Source organism: Lampetra planeri, chromosome 44 (genome assembly GCF_965212315.1).
Source record: "Lampetra planeri chromosome 44, kcLamPlan1.2.h2, whole genome shotgun sequence".
Taxonomy (NCBI): domain Eukaryota; kingdom Metazoa; phylum Chordata; class Hyperoartia; order Petromyzontiformes; family Petromyzontidae; genus Lampetra; species Lampetra planeri.
In genome coordinates, this window is record NC_136150.1 from 3,687,969 (window position 1) to 3,709,615 (window position 21,647).

Sequence of the window (21,647 nt, forward strand, 5' to 3'; positions counted from 1 at the left end):
CCGGGTACGGGTACGGGTAGGCCGTGAGTCACTGGTGAGTAACTGTTTGTCACTCATTTCCCAACGTCTTGTTTCTTCTCACAATTCAAGTTCCTAGAATCAACCCACCCGCGCCTGCATCATGGCTTCATCCCAGAGGTCGCAATCAGGTACCCGATACCCGTACCCTACCCGATACCCGGCCGGGTACGGGTAGGGTACGGGTACGGCCGGGTACGGGTACGGGTACCCGTTTGAGACCCTGGTGCGGCCGGGTACGGGTAAAGAATCAAAACCCGTTAGCGACCTCTGCTGAGCCGTCACAGTCGCTGAGCCGTCTGACTGCACGCCGAGGCTGCAGCGATGAGCAATGCTGCAACGTCGCGTTGTAGATGGAGGAGGGACATCACCGGGTCCAGCGCACTTTCTCCTGGCACCCGCACTGCAGTGCGGCCTTGGTCGATTGCTCTTGTGACCACAGATATCTTGGTCGGCAATTGGTCTTTTAAATTGCAATTCTAGGTTGTGAACATTCCTCTTCCACGCGCCCACATCATCTCTATCGAAACACCGCTGCAACCAGGGGATGTTTTAGTCCGATGCGTACTGTGGGTGGGAACTTCTGTCGGGAGTTTTCCTTTTTCAATTTCCAGCCACCTGACGTGTTGTAGGACAATAAACCACGAAGCGGACTGCCTGACGAACGACCGTGAGCTCGATTCATCCTGGGAGAACCGAACGCGGACTCTGACCTTACTGAACAAAAACCGGAGTCCTAACCCAGAAGTTCGCACTCTGGTTAACACGCACTCTGATTAACGCACTCTGATTAACGCGCTCTGATTAACGCGCTCTGATTAACGCGCTCTGATTAACGCGCTGTGGTTAAGTTGCATCTTCGTTAAGCCCCCCGCACCCAACCGCGATTCCTCGGCCACAGCCGCCCCTCGTGAAGGCAGGAACGTTGTTTTTTCGAGCGACAGAGATTTTATTAAACATCAAACATTGCACACTTGAGCCTACAGATTGGTGCTTTAATCAAACATAATCTAACACGTAACGCGCCATGTTCTCAAAGGGCATAGGAACATGTATTGTGGAATCAAATTGTGTGTGATGCTGTGTGGTGTTAGAGTAGAGTCTGTTATGCTGCTGTATGCTGCTGTGTGGTGTTAGAGTAGAGTCTGTTATGCTGCTGTATGCTGCTGTGTGAGTAGAGTGAGTATGCTGCCGTGTGCTTCGAGGTCTCCAGAAGTTGGCAGGACAGCAATTAATGTAATCAGTGTTGAGTTTTTTTGTTGAGTGTCAGCCCCTGATACACGGTCGGCTTTCTCCGGGCACTGCTGCATTCCTCCCGCATTCAGCCAAAAAAGCTCGCCCACGGGATTGCCGAATATCAAAACGCAGATCCCTCCTTACAAAAGAGTTGTGAGACTCGGCGAGGCTTTTCGTGGCTAAACGCCGGCGTCAGCTATCGTTATCGTAGTGGTTTAGAATTACCGACAGCAGAACCAGCGAGCGCTCCCCCCCCCCCAGCCTAATCGCAGCTACGACGACGTTTGTTGGGCGAAGAGGGCGAGCTGAGCGAGCACGCCGTCGGCGAATCCGGCCTCGACTCGGGCAGGTCCTTGAGCCGGTAGCAGTTAATGTACGGCTCGGCCACCTGCCACACCTGCAAGGGGCACACAGACGGCGCGCGCCGGAGCGTGAGCGCCTCGCGCGCGCGCCGCCCTCAAGGAGGACGAGAGGACCTGACGGAGCCCCTCTGTTGATGCGCTGCTCCTACCTTCTCCTCCACGAGCATCCGGTGCACGGCCTCTATATCCGGAGCCATGAAGCGGTCCTTTATCCAGGGCCTGCGACGCACACGCACGCACGCACACGTCCAGTCGCACACACGGCACAACAACAAGCACCGTTGGCTATGAAGTGGCAGCGATGAAACCGCAGCGCTTGTGTAGTGAGTTCTCAGTGAGTCAGACGACGTAGTTGAGGCACACTCTTTTATTTAACCAAAAGGCGGTAACAATACTTGAAGGGGTAACGGCCCCTTCACCCGTACTCGATGGGAAACACCCCTAGCACTATCCCCTGACTGTCCTATTCCCAGTCCTCTGCTACGAGTGCTAGGGGAGGCTATCTGATCCGGCCCTGGTCAAGCACGAATTCTGGCACCCAGCTAACCAGGCCGTGCTCTTACAATAGCAGCGGTCCTGGAGCTCTCGGGGCCGCGCCACTGGCTTGCCCTGCTCGGCCCTGACAAGGACAGCGAGCCAGGGGAGTCCCAGGGCTTATTCTGCCGGTCTTCAGTCTTCACCGGCAAGCTTCTAACACACTGGCCCCGAGCCCTCTGGCTCCCCGCCTTTTATAGGAATCCTCTCCGAGGGGTGGGGCTATGGGGGATCACAGCGCCCCCCCCCCCCATGGCCCCCCAGGGTTAACCGATGCGGACGTGGATGTAGACACCCCGTGTGTGGGTGCAGACACCCTTGTGTTTCTGTCCGCCTTTCTCCCCGTAACAAGCCCTACGCTTGCGTGGGGGTGGGACACGCAGCCGCTGCCGCGTGCGCGGCCTCTCTCGTCGTACCTGACGCTGCTGCGGACCAGGTCGTAGACTTTCTCCAGCGGGGTGGTCGTGCGCAGAGGCCGCAGGAACTCGATGCCCTGGCACGCGGCCAGCAGCTCGATGGCCAACACTGGCAGAGACACACGTGGCACATGGATACGTGAGCGGGACGTGACACTGTGTCTCTACACAGTGTGTATACACAGTGTGTGTGTGTGTACACAGTGTGTGTGTGTACACGGTGTGTGTGTACACACACAGTGTGTGTGTGTACACTATGTGTGTGTACACTATGCGTGAATACAGTGTGTGTCTACACAGTGTGTGGACACGGTGTGTGTGTGTGTACACTATGTGTGTGTACGCTATGCGTGTGTACACGGTGTGTGTGTGTATGTACACTATGTGTGTGTGTGTGTACACTATGCGTGTGTACACGGTGTGTGTGTGTGTACACTATGTGTGTGTGTGTACACGGTGTGTGTGTGTGTACATGGTGTGTGTGTGTGTACGCTATGTGTGTGTACACTATGCGTGTGTACACGGTGTGTGTGTGTGTGTACGCTATGTGTGTGTACACTATGCGTGTGTACACGGTGTGTGTGTGTGTGTGTACGCTGCAGAGTGCTTCACACCCTGCTCCACGTGCTCAATGACGCGCAGGGCCTTGCGCGCGGCCCAGCCGCCCATGGACACGTGGTCCTCGGTGGCCGCGCTGGTGGAGAGGGAGTCGACGGACGAAGGGTGGCACAGACACTTGTTCTCCGACACTGCGGGGAAAGAGACACCACGTCCACACATCCCGTACCCCGCGGTCACATGGTGATTTTTTCTGCAATATTTTGCTGTCTTTGCTTGGATTTTCTGTTTGCACATAGTCACTTTAAGATGTTTTCTTGTTTTTGTTTTTTGTTTGTTGCGGTTGCACCCGATTCAAGAGCCGAATGGCTCACAGGGCTACACCTAATACATTAACTTTGAACACGGCGCACGCCTTCCGCACGCCGGGTCCGTGCGGACCGCGCACGGACACGTCCTCTTATATTTAGAAACCTAAAACTAAACACTATTTTCTTGGTTCTTTTGGTAAAGTCACGTAGAAGGGAAATAATAAAGTAATAAAAATAAAACATAATAAAATAAAAAAATGTCTTATTTTTATTATTTTATTACTTCCCTTCTACGTGACTTTACCGAAAGAACCAAGAAGATGAATCCCTGCAGTCACGAAAGCTTTAAATAAAAAACTAAACACAATTTTTCTTGTTACATTTTTACCAGGTAAGGCCCAGCTGAGCCTCGTAGCGACCTCGCCACAAATGATTAGCTCAACCAAGTGGCTTATCCTCACGTGGAAATTTATATCAGCCAATTCGTCTAGACGCGTGATGTTCATTCTAAATGTGGAGGGAAAACCCCGAGGACCCGCAAAAAAAGTCCACGCGACCAAATATACAGCTGCAGGCGTCAGGGTAGGGATTGAACGCACGACCTCCTGTATACCAGGCGAGGTAGTTAACATCTCGGTCACGTTCGCTTTAGCCCAATGTGCTTTACGTGGTTTGAAAGCGGTATCAGAAATAGAGTGATGAAGATGGCAAGGGCGTTCAAGTGCCGAGCAATGAGTGACTGTAACAGAGGGCACACATCAGAGGTCTCAAACGGGTTTTGATTCCTTACCCGTACCCGTACCCGGCCGCACCAGGGTCGCAAACGGGTACCCGTACCCGGCCGGGTACGGGTAGCCGGGTATCGGGTAGGGTACGGGTATCGGGTACCCGGTTGCGACCTCTGGCACACATTGGGTTCACAAAAGGGACTATGGGGGGGGGGGGGGGACAGGATAGAGTGGAGGGGCGACGGGAGGGAATAGTAAGTGAATGGGCAATGGAGAAGAGGAGGTGATGCTTTAATGGAGGAACGAAAGGAGGTTAAGAAGGGGGGACTGCTTAACGCACAGCGGAAGTTCATTCCAGCGGGAGGGTGCAAGGCTGTGCGAGAGGCACGTGGCCCTGCGTACCGAGCGAGGCGGCGGTGCAGTGCGCGATCATGAAGCCCGAGTTGAGGCCTCCTTCGTTCACGAGGAACGCGGGCAGCTCGCTCAGGGACGGGTTGCACAGCCGCTCGATCCTCCGCTCGCTGATGGCCGCCAACTCGTGCACTCCGATCGCCAAGTAGTCCAGCACCTGGCGCAACGGGCCCACCGCACCGTCACACGGGGAATGGCCGCAGCAATAGGAGGTGCCACCGCAGCAATATGAGGTGCCATCACAGCAATAGGTGCCATCACAGCAATAGAAGGTGCCACCGCAGCAATAGGAGGTGCCATCACAGCAATAGGAGGTGCCATCACAGCAATAGGAGGTGCCATCACAGCAATAGAAGGTGGCACCACAGCAATAGGAGGTGGCACCACAGCAATAGGAGGTGCCATCACAGCAATAGAAGGTGCCATCACAGCAATAGGAGGTGCCATCACAGCAATAGGAGGTGCCATCACAGCAATAGAAGGTGGCACCACAGCAATAGGAGGTGGCACCACAGCAATAGGAGGTGCCATCACAGCAATAGAAGGTGCCATCACAGCAATAGGAGGTGCCATCACAGCAATAGAAGTGCCACCACAGCAATAGGAGGTGCCATCACAGCAATAGAAGGTGCCACCACAGCAATAGGAGGTGCCATCACAGCAATAGGAGGTGCCATCACAGCAATAGGAGGTGCCATCACGGCAATAGGAGGTGCCATCACGGCAATAGGAGGTGCCATCACAGCAATAGAAGGTGGCACCACAGCAATAGGAGGTGCCATCACAGCAATAGGAGGTGCCACCACAGCAATAGGAGGTGCCACCACAGCAATATGAGGTGCCACCACAGCAATAGAAGGTGCCATCACAGCAATAGGAGGTGCCACCACAGCAATAGGAGGTGCCACCACAACAATAGGAGGTGCCACCACAGCAATAGGAGGTGCCATCACAGCAATAGGAGGTGCCACCACAGCAATAGGAGGTGCCACCACAACAATAGGAGGTGCCACCACAGCAATAGGAGGTGCCATCACAGCAATAGGAGGTGCCACCACAGCAATAGGAGGTGCCATCACAGCAATAGGAGGTGCCACCACAGCAATAGGAGGTGCCACCACAACAATAGGAGGTGCCACCACAGCAATAGGAGGTGGCACCACAGCAATAGGAGGTGCCATCACAACAATAGGAGGTGCCACCACAGCAATAGGAGGTGCCACCACAGCAATAGGAGGTGCCACCACAGCAATAGGAGGTGCCACCACAACAATAGGAGGTGCCACCACAGCAATAGGAGGTGCCACCACAGCAATAGGAGGTGCCATCACAGCAATAGGAGGTGCCACCACAACAATAGGAGGTGCCACCACAGCAATAGGAGGTGCCACCACAGCAATAGGAGGTGCCACCACAGCAATAGGAGGTGCCATCACAGCAATAGAAGGTGCCATCACAGCAATAGGAGGTGCCATCACAGCAATAGGAGGTGCCATCACAGCAATAGGAGGTGCCATCACAGCAATAGAAGGTGCCATCACAGCAATAGGAGGTGCCATCACAGCAATAGGAGGTGCCATCACAGCAATAGAAGGTGCCACCACAGCAATAGGAGGTGGCACCACAGCAATAGGAGGTGCCACCACAGCAATAGGAGGTGCCATCACAGCAATAGGATGTGCCACCACAGCAATAGGAGGTGGCACCACAGCAATAGGAGGTGCCACCACAGCAATAGGAGGTGCCATCACAGCAATAGGAGGTGCCATCACAGCAATAGGAGGTGCCATCACAGCAATAGGAGGTGCCACCACAGCAATAGGAGGTGGCACCACAGCAATAGGAGGTGCCACCACAGCAATAGGAGGTGCCACCACAACAATAGGAGGTGCCACCACAGCAATAGGAGGTGCCACCACAGCAATAGGAGGTGCCACCACAGCAATAGGAGGTGCCACCACAGCAATAGGAGGTGGCACCACAGCAATAGGAGGTGCCACCACAGCAATAGGAGGTGCCACCACAACAATAGGAGGTGCCACCACAGCAATAGGAGGTGCCATCACAAGGACCCTACGCTCGCGACGTCCGTGCACCCCGCAGCAGAGCGCACGACGCACGGGTCTCACCCACACCACGTGGGACCTCACCCCCACGTTGGCTGGAATTCGAATTCTGACCGCGTGTGCCGGACTGGCCGCAATAGGTGCTCACCAACAGTCTGTTTCGAAGCTATCTCGGGGGATCTTTTTCCTCTGTGTCTTTGTGACAGTGCGTGTCTGTGTGGGGGGAATGTTTTGCCATTTGCGGTGTGTTAGGGTGTTGGGTGTCTGTGTATTTGTGAGAGTGTGCATCTCTGCTCTCTGCGCGTGTAATTGTCATCGTGTCTGTGAGTGTGTAATTGTGATAGTATCTGTGTATATGTGTAATTGTGATAGTATCTGTGTGTATGTGTAATTGTCATCGTGTCTGTGAGTGTCATTGTGATAGTATCTGTGTATGTGTAAATGTGATGGTATCTGTGTGTATGTGTAATTATGATAGTATCTGTGTATGTGTAATTGTGATAGTGTCTGTGTGTATGTGTAATTGTGATAGTATCTGTGTATGAGTAATTGTGATGGTATCTGTGTGTGTAATTGTGATAGTGTCTGTGTGTATGTGTAATTGTGATAGTATCTGTGTATGTGTAATTGTGATGGTATCTGTGTGTGTAATTGTGATAGTATATGTGTGTATGTAATTATGATAGTATCTGTGTATGTAATTGTGATAGTGTCTGTGTGTATGTGTAATTGTGATAGTATCTGTGTGTATGAGTAATTGTGATGGTATCTGTGTGTGTAATTGTGATAGTATCTGTGTGTATGAGTAATTGTGATAGTATCTGTGTGTGTAATTGTGATAGTATCTGTGTGTATGAGTAATTGTGATGGTATCTGTGTGTATGAGTAATTGTGATGGTATCTGTGTGTGTAATTGTGATAGTGTCTGTGTGTATGAGTAATTGTGATGGTATCTGTGTGTGTAATTGTGATAGTGTCTGTGTGTATGAGTAATTGTGATGGTATCTGTGTGTGTAATTGTGATAGTATCTGTGTGTATGAGTAATTGTGATGGTATCTGTGTGTGTAATTGTGATAGTATCTGTGTGTATGAGTAATTGTGATGCTATCTGTGTGTATGTGTAATTGTGATGGTATCTGTGTGTGTAATTGTGATGGTATCTGTGTGCGTCTGTCTGTGTGTGTCAGAGAGGACTAAAGTCTGATCCCGTCTGCCCCGACTTTCTTCGCATTGAAATTCACGCACCTCCGATTAGCACGGTTAGCTATGTACTGTGCCAGAGGAGACACAGCACATGGCAAACAATCCCTGAGAGAAGCGTAAATCAGACAAATCTCGGCCTACGCAATCTGTAGAATGTCGTAGGCCGTTCGTTTGGTACTCTGGTGTCTGGGCAGTGACGTTGTGGAGCAGCAGTAGTTAGATTTGCTGCAGGAATGTTGGCGAGACCAAAGAAATCCAGCCTGGACGTGACACGAGCTTGTGCGTTCAACTTCTTTTCGCACCGTACGTAGCCAACCGCGCTAATCGGAGGCGCGGGGGAAGGACAACAAACTAAACACAAAAATCAGTTCTAGAGAAGTAAATGTTCAATCTCGATTTGAAGCTTTCGTGACTGCAGGAATCCATACTCTTTGGTTCTTTCGGTAAAGTCACGTGGGTAGAAAATAAAATAAAATGAATCGCGACGTTTCGGGCGCAACACAAGCGTCCGTCAGCAGCAGGCCATGGCTCTCCCACCTGATGATGGACGCTTGTGTTGGGCCCGAAACGTCGTGTTCTATTTTATTTTATACCCACGTGACTTTACCGAAAGAACCAAAGAGTAATAAATGTTCAATCTAGATTATTTAAAAGTGCACAGCTCCGGTGGCTTCCTAACATCGGCAGGAAGAGTGTTCCAGACGGCCGCAGAAGCGCCACGCGATGCGGTGACCACCGCCTTTGCTCGATCTGTAATAAACCAGCACCGGCAGAGCCAATCATCGTGACGAGTTGTAATCCGTCAACGACCCGGATATAACCTCACATTACAGATCGACATCCAAAAGCCGCCGCTGCTGCTGCTGCTGCGAGGACGACCGCAGTTTGCGCGATGGTTTATTATGCTACATTTCGATTTAAAGCTTTCGTGACTGCAGGGATTCATCTTCTTGGTTCTTTCGGTAAAGTCACGTAGAATGGAAAGAATAAAATAATAAAAATAAAACAAAATAAAATAATTCTCACGACGTTTCGGCCACAACGCAAGCAGCCGTCCTCAGGTGAAGAACAGGTCTGTGTAGACCTGTCTTCTCGACAGACCTGTTCTTCACCTGAGGACGGCTGCTTGCGTTGTGGCGAAACGTCGTGAGAATTATTTTATTATGTTTTATTTTTATTATTTTATTATTTACATTCTACGTGACTTTACCGAAAGAACCAAGAAGAGGTTTATTATGCTCTTGACGAGATCGGCGAGGTGATTGGTTGTTCATTCGTGGCAAGCACTTTGTGCGCAATGAGTGCGACCGTATAGCGTCTCCGTTCGGCCAGCGGAAGCCAGCGCAGGTTGCCCCTGAAGCCGTCGCCAACCTCCACGCGGACAGAGAGACGTTGCCCGTCAACTCTCTCACGGTGAAAATTCAAGTCCCAAAAGCCACTGGGGTTTGAGCGCCAGCTCTCAAAGTGCCCTCATTCAAGGCTGAGGCCCAGTAGGGGAGGAGGTTGTAGAGTGAAGGAGGAGGCAAGGCCGCGGGTGGATTTTGATGCGCGGACAGGGAACTTGAAGTCCACGTGCTAGTGGATGGAACGCCGGTGAAGTGAATCCAGAGTCAAGCAAAAGTTAACGAGAACCAAAACATAATTGCTTCAGTTTTATCGAGCTGACGAGAGCTCAAGCTCATGCAACCTTCCACGTGGGCAGAGAGACATTGCCCGTCAACTCCCCGCCGTGCGAGAGGAGAGGAGGTGACTGACCTTCGCAGGGTATTCTCCGTGGAAGTTGCCCCCAGAGATGGTCTCACCTCGCTCGTAAAACACCATCTCGCGCTGCTGTCAAGGATCGTGAGGCTGCCGTGTTTGTGTTGCCGATTTGTGCGTGTGCGCGCGTGTGTGTGATGTTGCTGTATAGGTGTGTTGGTGATTGCCGTATTTGTGTGTGTGCGTGTGTGTGATGTTGCTGTATAGGTGTGTTGGTGATTACCGTATTTGTGTGTGTGCGTGTGTGTGATGTTGCTGTATAGGTGTGTTGGTGATTACCGTATTTGTGTGTGTGCGTGTGTGTGATGTTGCTGTATAGGTGTGTTGGTGATTACCGTATTTGTGTGTGTGCGTGTGTGTGATGTTGCTGTATCGGTGTGTTGGTGATTACCGTATTTGTGTGTGTGCGTGTGTGATGTTGGTGTATAGGTGTGTTGGTGATTATTTGTGTGTGTGTATTTGCTAGTGTATATGTGTGTGTTGTGATGTTGACACAATAGTGGGTACAGCTGGTGCATCTGCCAGTCATCTCGGTCAGCCAACCCATGGAACCTGCTGGGTCTGTCCCATTTACCTTCTGCCAGCGAGCCCTTCGACACTTCACGTGACCTCAAGGTGCACCTGGCCTGGCACAGGCACCGTGGTGATGTCACCGCCACTTAGTGGCGAATGGCGCTTCTTGTTGTTGGTTGTGCTGTGTTCGTGTGTGTTGTGCCGGCCTCCATAGGTGGTGCTCGCTATAAACAGCACTTGCCCCAAAAGTCTGATGAGGCTATACTGGGGGATCTTTGTCTTTTTAGGTGTGTTGGTGGTGCTTTTGTGTTGGTGTTGCTATTGTGTATGTCTTTGTGTGTATTGTGCCGTGTTTGTGTATACGTGTGGGGTGCGAGCTGCAGGTGTGTGGATACGGGGTTGTCGGTCGCGCTGTTCATCTCCGTCTGGATGACTTTCTGCACAAAGCTGATGGTGTCATTCACGATGCCGTGCACCTGGACAACAACACGGGACACAGGGCAGCTCACGGGGCAGTAGGGCAGCAGTCTCACCCAACTGTGATCTATCAAACTCTGTCAGCTTGAAGACTGGGCAACCCTGCAAGGGCGGGCAGTGTCATTCACTGCATCTTGCACCCGGTCACTGAACCCCTGGCTGCACAAAGACAAAGATCCCCCATATAGCCTTAACAGACTGTCGGGGCAAGTGCTGTTAGCGGGCACCTATAAAGGCCGACTCGGCACACGAGGGGGTGGGTGGCCAACACCACGCCTGGCCGCCTTTGTCTCCCCAGTGGCGATGTTTACACATCGCACCAGTTACTAATTTGAGGCTGAGTCGACCTAGGGGAGGCCCAGGACTGGTTCAGATAATCGTCACCGGTGTTGGCCGTGAGCGGCAATCGAACCCGGGTCGCCAGGTTTATATCGCAGCGCGCTAACCGCTACACTACCGCTCACACACGCATACACACACACACGTCTCTCACTCGCACACACACACGCCTCTCACGCTCTCGCTCAGCGAGCACACGTGATCGAGTGTGCGGACACGGTCGCGGCGGTACCTGCGGGCAGCAGCGCAGCGTGTACGCGTCCTGGACCCGGTCACAGAACCTGTGGCTCTCTGTGGGACGGCACAATCCACGCGTTACTCAGATCACCCACAGGGATTTGGGCCGCGTGACTCAAACTTTCGCTGATTTGAGTGCGGCGGTGAGAAAGCGTGTGCGGTGCAGGGATTGGAGGCGTGCGGGATATTGAGTTGGTGCGGTGGCGGTTGTGGTGGTGGTGGTGGAGCAGGGTGTGGGTTGGTGGGGCGCGTGGAGACCGGCGATCTGGGACGGGTGGTGGTCCGAGTCCAGCAGGGAGCGGAATCGGAAAGCCACCTCCTTCTGCCCCGGGTGAGGACGCAGCTCGTGGATGTCTGCCGGAGAGGGCACGCGTTACGCTCGCCGGCCACAGTCACCCCGACGTCCGTGCGCTACGCGAGTTTGGCGCGAGGCTGAGTGGACGACCGATCGCTTTCGGCACTCTTCGCAGAAACAGTGGCAGCCTCTCCATCATCTGGCTGCGGTGGTGAGGTGTTAACCCCCTCGCCTGGTATACAGGAGGTCGTGGGTTCGATCCCGACCCCGATGCTTGCTGCTGTATATTTGGAGTTTGCGTGTCTCTCTAGCCGTGGTCGCGTGGATTTTTCTCCGGGTCCTCCGGTTTTTGAAATTTAGAAATTTGCGCCGAGAATATTCGGCTGATATAAATGTCCACATGATAGACCACTAAGTTGAGCTATCATTTGTGATAGCTCAATAAGGCCGCTTATGAAGAAGAGCTGTATATAGCTCAGTGGGCCTCACCTAGCCAAATAAAAAAACAGTTTCATTTTCAAATTACCACCGGCAACGGAGATGGCGCCTCGTGTTCACCTGGGAGGTGGTGGCCGCGGCAAACCACGGCCACCTCCTCCCACGGCGCTCACCGCTGTCGAACGCGTTGGTGGTGCCCTTGAGCACCTCCAGGGTGAGCGCCGCGATCACGTCCGCCTGCCGGGTGATGGAGGCGGCCCGCTCCACGGCCTCCGCCCCCAGCGCCGTGATCATCTGGGTCCCGTTGATGAGGGCCAGGCCCTGAAGAGGGATGGGGGGGGGCAAGTCAGAGGATGGCGGAACTTCGCTCAGTGACCCGATGAAAGCAAATCTCGTGCAAGAACAAGTATAACCCGTAAAAACAAAGTTTTTCACTATAAATCCTTTATATGCGTGGCGGCTAGAGTCCTCTCGTCCTCTGGCTTGAGATGGCTGCCACCTATGGGTCAGATGATTGCCTGCCACCATTAAGCAATTTTTCCTAAAAAGTGTAAAGTTTTGGAAAAAAATTTTCACGAAAATAAATTGTCACGCACAAAGAGCCCTAAAGAGGGATAGGGGGGGCGGGGGGCACCAGGATGGGGGGGACACAGTGGGACAAGCCGACATTGCGAGTACGTTCACTATCGTTATGCAGATAACCTCCTATCCCAAACAATGCAGGTGAATGAGTCGGCTAAGTCTTAATAAATTAAAGACACACATTGTGAATTTGCGGTTTGATTATTAAGTTAATGAATTGTTGAGATTACCAGACGTTTTAAAGCTTTCGTGACTACAGCGTATTCTTGTACAGGGAAATTGAGTTTTCAGGTCCATACAGCGTACAGCCGTTTCAATACGGGCAAAAAAAAAGTGTGTCTGTGTGTTCTTGGTTCTTTCGGTAAAGTCACGTAGAATGGAAATAATAAAATAATAAAAATAAAACATAATAAAGTAATATAATAATATGATAAAATAAGATATAATGTTTTATTTTTATTATTTTATTATTTCCATTCTACGTGACTTTACCGAAAGAACCAAGAAGATTACCTGCCCTCCCCCTACTCAAAATGTGTTCTGCCAAGCAGAGCCTCTCTCTGCTCTCTGCACGGCCGGTACCCTCTGCAACTCTCCCCCAACACGACGAGGCTTTTACAGAGTTCAGGCGCACTAGAATTGTCCGTTTCGGGTCTCATCAGCGCAACAAATGCCGCAGCACTGCAGAGTTGTCCTTGGCAGGAGATTACCACTCAAAGCAGGTCAAACCCGTAGTCGAATTTCGACAACTCTGCAGTGTGATGAAGACTGACCAATGGGCTGAAAGTACCATCATTTGTGGCCAGGTTGCTTCTGAAAAAGAAGCGAATAGCCCATTGGGGCTTCACCTGGTGAAATAACAAGTTTAGTTTTCGTATGAATGTTTTGACATTTGGTTACCTTCCCGCTCCTATCGCGTCTTTGCATTGTTTATTGTAAATTACTGACGCCGTGCCCCTACTGGACATCTGCGAGGAAAAGAAAATCCTTGCAGCTCATCCGATTGCCCCTGCAGCACAAATAAAGGTTCTGATTGTGCACGATGCATATTGGTGTGTGGAGAGACGCACGGGAGTCTCGTTTCTCTGTCCCACTGCCCACGGGGCGGCTGGCCCAGCGGCAAGCAGCGTGGTCACCCTTTTTGTTGCACAGATCCCACGGTTCGGATTAAGCGGCCGCCCCGGTTAACTGCTGCTGCAGCATGAGCCGTGACAATATTGCCACGCGCCGTCTGCTCTTCTTCACCCTGGACGTTAGAGATCCCGTGACGTCGTTCGCAAGAGGCGGCCGACGCCACGGTCTAAATTTGCCAAATTACCCCGGAAATTATTCAGTGGGAATACACGCAGCCGCCGGAGCAGCAGCAGCAGTAGCAGCAGCAGTAGCAGCAGCAGTAGTAGCAGCAGCAGTAGCAACAGCAGTAGCAACAGCAGTAGCAGCAGTAGCAGCAGCAGTAGCAGAAGCAGCAGTCGGAGCAGTAGCAGTAGTAGCAGAAACAGCAGTATTAGCAGCAGCAGTAGTAGCAGCAGCAGTAGCATCAGTCGGAGCAGCAACAGTAGCATCAGTCAGAGCAGCAGGAGCAACAGTCGTCAGAGCTCGGCTCGAGTCGTGAGCCCTCGGCGAGGGCTTTGTCTCGGCAAGCGAGGAGGCAGCTGCAGCAGTGGCTGTAGCGGCGAGGCAGCTGCAGCAGTGGCTGTAGCGGCGAGGCAGCTGCAGCAGTGCCACCGCGTGCCCTACCTCCTTGGGGCGGAACGATATCGGAGAAAGTCCATGAGCCTGCAGCACCTGGAAGAGACAGAGTCACAGTGAGCTCCTGTTGTTGCGACTGCTGCTATGAGCGTTGAGGCGTGCGTGCTCATCGCCTGTGCAGAGCCCCTGGAGAGCCAGCGGTGGGGATTCCACATTCCTATGGTGGGGTTGAGTTAGTCCATAGGAAAACCACTTAGCGTCTCAATAAAAGCAACTTCCCAACCACGTCAGAGTGCGCCTAGCATGGCACAAACTCCCCGTGGTCACATCCCCGCAACTTAGTGGCGAACGGCCGCTGTGTGTGTGTGTGAATGTGTGTATGCGTGTGTGTGTGTGTGTGCACGTGTACTGACGGTTATCTGAACCGGTCTTGGGCCTCCCCTAGGTCGACTCAGCCTCAAATGAATATCTGGTGCGGTGTGAATATCGCCATTGGGGAGACAAAGACGGTCCAGTGTGGTGCTGGCCACCCACTCGTGTGCCGTGCCGGCCTTCATAGGTGCTCGCTACTAACAGCGCTTGCTCCTACAGTCTGTAAGGTCACACGTGGGATCTTTGTCTTCGTGTGTGCGTGCGCGTGTGTGTGTGCGTGTGTGCATGCATGTGTGTGTGCATGTGTGTGCGTGTGTGTGCGTGCGTGTGTGTGCGTGCGCGTGTGTGTGCGTGCGTGTGCGTGTGTGTGCATGTGTGTGCGCGTGCGTGTGCGTGTGTGCGTGTGTTCTCGCGTGGCGTACGTATTTCGCATCGGCCCAACCGCTCCTGGGCGACCACATCTTCCCCTCGCCCATGAGGCCGAGCGCCAGGTGCGCCAGGGGGGCCAGGTCCCCGCTCGCCCCCACCGTGCCCTTCTCCGGCACGTAGGGCAGACACGACGCTGCACGCGCACACGCACACGTGACGCTCGAGATTGTGATTTATAGAGATTGTAACGCGGGAGATCGTGGTGCTGGAGAGGTTGATGCTGGAGATCGTGATCCTATAAATCGTGATGCTGGAGATGTTGATGCTGGAGATCGTGAAGCTAGAGATCGTGATTCTAGAGATCGTGATTCTAGAGATCGTGATGCTGGAGATGTTGATGCTGGAGATCGTGATTCTAGATCACGATTATAGAGATGGTGATTCTAGAGATCGTTATCCTAGAGATCGTGATGCTGGAGATGTCGACGCTGAAGGCCGCGATGCTGGAGACAGCTCGGGGCACGGCCTCACCGTTGAATGCGCTGATCATGCGGCTGATGGATTCTGGGGAGATGCCGCTGTAGCCCTTGGCGAGGACGTTGATGCGCAGTGCGAGCAGCATGCGGGTCCGCTCCGGCAGGAGGGGCTTCCCCACTCCTGCACGACCGCGACAGACAGACACGTGGCGTCACGCGGGGGCATCACAGCTGCACGGCACAGGCGATGCCACCGCGGGAGAGTTACCACCTTTGCACGGACCTACCCCGGATGGGTGACATCGATAGTTGGTGGGTGAGTGAGTGAGTGGGCAAACGGGTCAGTGGGTGGGTGACTGAGCGGGCGGGTGGGCGGGTGGCTGTGAGTGAGTGGTAGGGTTGCACTGGGCCAGTCAGAACATGGGAAATTCGCTGTGACGATGAATCAGTTGCCCGCACAGGTGGCAAGCCCTGGCCCCGACGCGCCCCCAGACCAGCACCCCCCCCTCACCTGCTGCGTGCGAGCGGATGAGGTTCTCCTGCAGCTCCCTGCGACGACAGAGACGCGACATCATCACCCGTCTCCGTGGGGTGGTGTTGGTGTGGTGTGTGGTGGTGGTGGTGGTATGATGCTGTGTGGTGGTGTAGTGCTGTGTGGTGGTGGTGGTGTGATGCTGTGTGGTAGTGGTGGTAGTGGTTGTAGTGGTGTGGTGCTGTGCGGTGGTAGTGGTGTGATGCTGTGTAGTGGTGGTGTGATGCTTTGTGATGCTGTGTCTGTGCTGATGTGATATTGTGCGGTGGTGTCAGTGCGCTGCTGTGTGGTAGTAGTGGTGTGGTGCTGTGTGGTGGTGTTGGTGTGATGTTGGTGTGATGTTGTGTGGTGGTGTTGGTGTGATGTTGGTGTGATGTTGTGTGGTTGTGTGATGCTGCGTGATGCTTGCTCACTTGAGCTTGTTGCTTGGGATGACCGTGCGGGCGAACTTGCCAAATCCCGTCGTGATTCCGTAAACCACTGTGGCGCACACACGGGTGCAGGTGTGACACGGTGACACTTCACACGTGTTCAGTGCAGGTGTGACACCGTGACACCACGTGTTCAGTGCAGGTGGGACACAGTGACATCACGTGTTCAGTGCAGGTGGGACACTGTGACACTCTAAACGTGCTCAGCGTGACCTTTGGTGTGAACTTTGGTGTGACCTTTGGTGTGACCTTTAGTGTGACCCTGGGCTGACCTTTGTTCTCCTGGATGATGGTCTCCAGTAGCTCGCGCGATTTCCTGATCCTGACCTGGGCCTCCTCCGTGAGCTGAGGAGACACAGGTGCAGCATGAGTGGCCCCACGGCGGAGGGAAGTCTCACGGTGGAGCGGTGCCCCATGGTGGAGCTGGGTGAGGCAAGCCCCACGATGGAGTAGGGCTCCACGATGGAGGTGGAGCGATGCCCCACGATGTAGTGGGGCAAGGTGAACCCCACGGTGTCTTATTCTTAGGTTTTTTCGGTAAAGTCACGTAGGTAAAAAAGAAAAATTAATAAAAGTAAAATAAAAATAAATAAAAATCACGACGTTTCGGAGGCAACACAAGCTTCCGTCTTCAGGTGTAAGCTGGTGTTGCCTCCGAAACGTCGTGATTTTTATTTTAATTTTGCTTATATTAATTTAAATTTTTTACCTACGTGACTTTACCGAAAAAACCTAAGAATATGAATCCTTGCAATCACGAAAGCTTCAAATCTCGAACCCACGGTGTCTGCCCGTGTCCTCGTGACCTGCCGACTCATTGGCCTGCAACCCAATGACCTGGTGACCTGCCCTGTGGGCCTCACCTTGATCTTGAAGTGGCTTTTGCCCAGACGCAGCAGCTCCCGAGTGCTCAAACTGTTGCCATCCAAGCTCAGAAACTGCACAGCGAGGACACGTGGAAGCACACGCAGATATACACGCAGATATACACACCAATACACAGATGCCCCGTGTAGCCTTCACAGACTGTTGGGGCAAGTGGTGTTTAGCGAGGCCAGAATGGCACACGCGAGGGTGGGTGGGCCAGCACCACGCCCGGCCGCCATTGTCTCCCAAGTGGTGATGTTTACACATCACACTAGGTACTAATTTGAGGCTGAGTTGACCTAGGGGAGGACGATGAGTTCACATAATCGTCACTGGTGTTGGTGGCCATGAGCGGGAATCGAACTCGGGTCGCCGGTTTCATCACACGGCGCGCGACCTGCTACACTACCGCTCCCCATAGACACACATAAAACTAAAATGAAGATTCCCCGTATAGCCTTCAACAGACTGTTGGGGCAAGTGCTGTTAGCGAGGACCTATGAAGGCGAGAACGACACACGAGGGAGTGGGTAAGCCAGCACCATGCCCGGCCGCCTTTGTCTCCCTAGTGGCGATGTTTACACATCACACTAGGTACTAATTTGAGGCTGAGTTGACCTAGGGGAGGCCCATGACCTTTTCAGATAATTATATTATCACTGGTGTTGGCCGTGAGCGGGAATCGAACTCGGGTCCCCGGGTTCGTAGCACTAACCGTTACACTACCGCTCCCAGCTACACATACACGCTGATAGACACACACCATAGCAACACACAAAGACAACGCACACGCACACACTTGGCCACATCCTCCTACAGTGTGGGTTGAGTGTCAGAAGGTGAGTGCGTGTGACGTCACCTCTTCTGGCTCCTTGTAAGTGATGTTCCTGCAACAAGACATTGCGTTGACAAGTTACATTCACCCATCCCAAGTTCTATTCACCCATCCCAAGTTGCATTCAACTATCCCAGTTGCATTCAAATATCCCAGTTCCATTCAACTATCCCAAGTTGCATTCAACTATCTCAGTTGCATTCAAATATCCCAGTTCCATTCAACTATCCCAAGTTGCATTCAACTATCCCAAGTTCCATTCACTCATCCCAGTTCCATTCACCCATCCCAGTTCCATTCACCCATCCCAAGTTGCATTCACCCATCCCAAGTTACATTCACCCATCCAAGTTCCATTCAACTATCCCAAGTTCCATTCAACTATCCCAAGTTGCATTCACCCATCCCAAGTGGCATTTTTCCGCAGCAAGTTCCATGAACATCCGGGTAAGATCCACAGCGGCCCAGCGGCGGAGTTTGGTTGACGCAACCCATCACCCTCCCTCCCTCCGGGGTCGATAAACTTATTCACCACTTAATGAGCAAGTCAACAGTGGGTGTCCCATAATATCAGACTCGCCCTCGCCATAGGAACGTGGACTGCCTCGTTGCTTATTTGAGCAGCAGGAAGTCACCTTGGCTCCAGGGCACTGAGTGGCACACAAAAGAAAGATTGATGACTCAAAACGACTCCAAGGTATCTAAGCTGCACCAAAGCACGGTGGCGAGATGGTGACTCTCTTGCCTCGTATGAAGGAGGTTGTGGGTTCGATCCTAACCCTGGCAATGCCTGCTGCTGTATATTTGGAGTTTGTGTGTCTCTCTTATCATCATAATCATCACGGTGACTAGGAGATGTTAACTACCTCGCCTGGTATACAGGAGGTCGTGGGTTCGATCCCAACCCTGACAATGCCTGCTGCTGTATATTTGGAGTTTGTGTGTCTCTTTCCCAGTGGTCACGTGGATTTTTCTCCGAGTCCTCCCGGTTTTCTGCCCCTCCACATTGAGAAACAAAGTGCGTTGAGGTTAATTTGGCCACTATACATGTTCACGCAATGATAGGCCACTTCGTTGAGCCATCATCTGTGATAGCCAGGTCGACTTCTAGCAAACGAGAGCTCTACATAGCTCAGTGGGCCTGACCTGGTAAAATAATAATTTAACAAAAATCGTTTAGTTTTTGGTGTAGCAGTGACTCATGCTGTCTACTGCCCTCTGGCGGCCGAAACCGAAACTCAAACACCGCTCCAGGTAAACTCTGTCGAGATCCCCTCCCCCACCACACCGCGACCTCCACACTCCCCCCCACGCCACCCCCATGCATTACTGATGAATCCAAAACATTTCTGCGAAAAAATATTTTTGTTTTTCAAATCAGTGAGCAAGTTTACATAGTAATGTTTAATCGCCCTGGTGAGTCACTCACCAGGGCTGGGGGGGTGAAGGGGGGGTCACTCACCAGGGCGGGGGGGGTTAGGGGGGGGTCACTCACCAGGGCGGGGGGGGGTGAGGGGGGGGGGTCACTCACCAGGGCTGGTGTGTGAGGGGGGGGGGTCACTCACCAGGGCTGGGGGGTGAGGGGGGGGGTCACTCACCAGGGCGGGGGGGGTGAGGGGGGGGGTCACTCACCAGGGCTGGGGGGTGAGGGGGGGGGTCACTCACCAGGGCTGGGGGGTGAGGGGGGGGGTCACTCACCAGGGCGGGGGGGGTGAGGGGGGGGGTCACTCACCAGGGCTGGGGGGGGGTGAGGGGGGGGTCACTCACCAGGGCTGGGGGGGGTGAGGGGGGGGGTCACTCACCAGGGCTGGGGGGGGTGAGGGGGGGGGTCACTCACCAGGGCTGGGGGGGGTGAGGGGGGGGGTCACTCACCAGGGCTGGGGGGGTGAGGGGGGGGGTCACTCACCAGGGCTGGGGGGGGTGAGGGGGGGGTCACTCACCAGGGCTGGGGGGGGTGAGGGGGGGGGTCACTCACCAGGGCTGGGGGGGTGAGGGGGGGGGTCACTCACCAGGGCTGGGGGGTGAGGGGGGGGGGTCACTCACCAGGGCTGGGGGGTGAGGGGGGGGGGTCACTCACCAGGGCTGGGGGGTGAGGGGGGGGGTCACTCACCAGGGCTGGGGGGTGATGGGGGGTCACTCACCAGGGTTGGGGCGGTGAGGGGGGGGGGGTCACTCACCAGGGCTGGGGGGGTGAGGGGGGGGGGTCACTCACCAGGGTTGGAGTCTCTCGGGCTGCGAGGGGTAGAAGTCCTCTGACATGGCGTCTCCCTCCAGGGCTGGGGGACACGGGGGGGGGGGGGGACACGGGGGGGGGGACACGGGGGGGGGGGGGACACGGGGGGGGGGGGACACGGGGGGGGGGGACACGGGGGGGGGGGACACGGGGGGGGGGGGACACGGGGGGGGGGGACACGGGGGGGGGGGGGACACGGGGGGGGGGGGACACGGGGGGGGGGGGACACGGGGGGGGGGGGACACGGGGGGGGGGGGACACGGGGGGGGGGGGGACACGGGGGGGGGGGGACACGGGGGGGGGGGGGACACGGGGGGGGGGGACACGGGGGGGGGGGGACACGGGGGTGGGGGGGGACACGGGGGGGGGGTGGACACGGGGGGGGGGGGACACGGGGGGGGGGGGACACGGGGGGGGGGTGGTCAGCACCATCAGTGGCTCGAACCCGCGTCGCTCACCTCACCAGCACTCACCTCCCCTCATCCAGTCTCCAGACCCCTCACCTCATACACACGGCATCGACAGCACTCACCCCTCCATCATCCAGGTTCCTCAACCTCATGCCGACACCTCATCATCCTCACAACCCTCGCATCCCTCACCCAGACCCTCACCTCATCATCCTCGCATCCCTCACCCAGACCCTCACCTCATCATCCTCGCATCCCTCGCACCCCTCACCCAGACCTCCTCACTCCCTCAACTCATCCAAATCTACACCTCGTCCACTCATCTCCCTCTTTCAAACCCTCACCTCATCCTCACTCTCACCTCGCCCAAACAGGCCCTCTCCTCGTCAGCACTTAACATCGCCCATCCAAACGTCACCCGTACTCTCGCCCCATACAAATCTCCACTTCATCAGCTCCCATCCCCTAATCCTTCCTTCCACGCTCACATCTCCCCTCCCTTCCATCTCAGCCCTGTTCGCCTCGATCCCCATCTGCCCACCCCTCCTCTCCGCGTCCACCTCCTCACCCAGCTACCACGAAGTCGTTTGTCCTGCAGCACGTCCTCCAGCAGGTCGTCTTGGTCCAGGAGTCCGAGGCCCCTGGCACCTCCTCACGGTGAGCGAACCTCTGCCAGGGCCCCCAGGCCGCGTGGTCCGGCTTGTTCTTCACGTGCCGCTTGAGCGCCTCCAGCCCCAGCGAGTAGACCGAGTCCGAGGCGCGGCCCGGGACGGCCAACCACTCACCACGCACCCTCGCCGTGAAACGCATGCTGCTGGTGACCCTGTCCACACACTAAATCCTCTACACTAAACCCTCTACACTAGATGTCTCTACACATACACCTCCTACACTAGATGTCTCTACACTAGATGTCTCTACACTAAACCTCTACACTAGACGTCTCTACA

General features: G+C 54.3%; 1 protein-coding gene across 1 annotated transcript; it reads right to left on the reverse strand.

Annotated features, from left to right (window-relative positions):
* Nucleotides 1-946: 946 nt before the first annotated feature.
* LOC144732818 (histidine ammonia-lyase-like) lies at nt 947-20,325 on the reverse strand. The gene is made up of 19 exons (XM_078614432.1): nt 20,267-20,325; nt 18,079-18,106; nt 17,216-17,290; nt 16,625-16,697; nt 16,335-16,401; nt 15,901-15,938; nt 15,445-15,570; nt 14,967-15,106; nt 14,221-14,268; nt 12,075-12,222; nt 11,427-11,522; nt 11,164-11,222; nt 10,511-10,591; nt 9,600-9,665; nt 4,566-4,731; nt 3,181-3,315; nt 2,567-2,675; nt 1,766-1,835; nt 947-1,651 (listed from the first exon to the last, which is right to left on the reverse strand). The coding sequence occupies exons 1-19, from the start codon at nt 20,311-20,313 to the stop codon at nt 1,517-1,519; spliced, it is 1,707 nt and encodes a 568-aa protein (XP_078470558.1). The 5' UTR covers nt 20,314-20,325; the 3' UTR covers nt 947-1,516.
* Between the last annotated feature and the right edge of the window lie 1,322 nt (nt 20,326-21,647).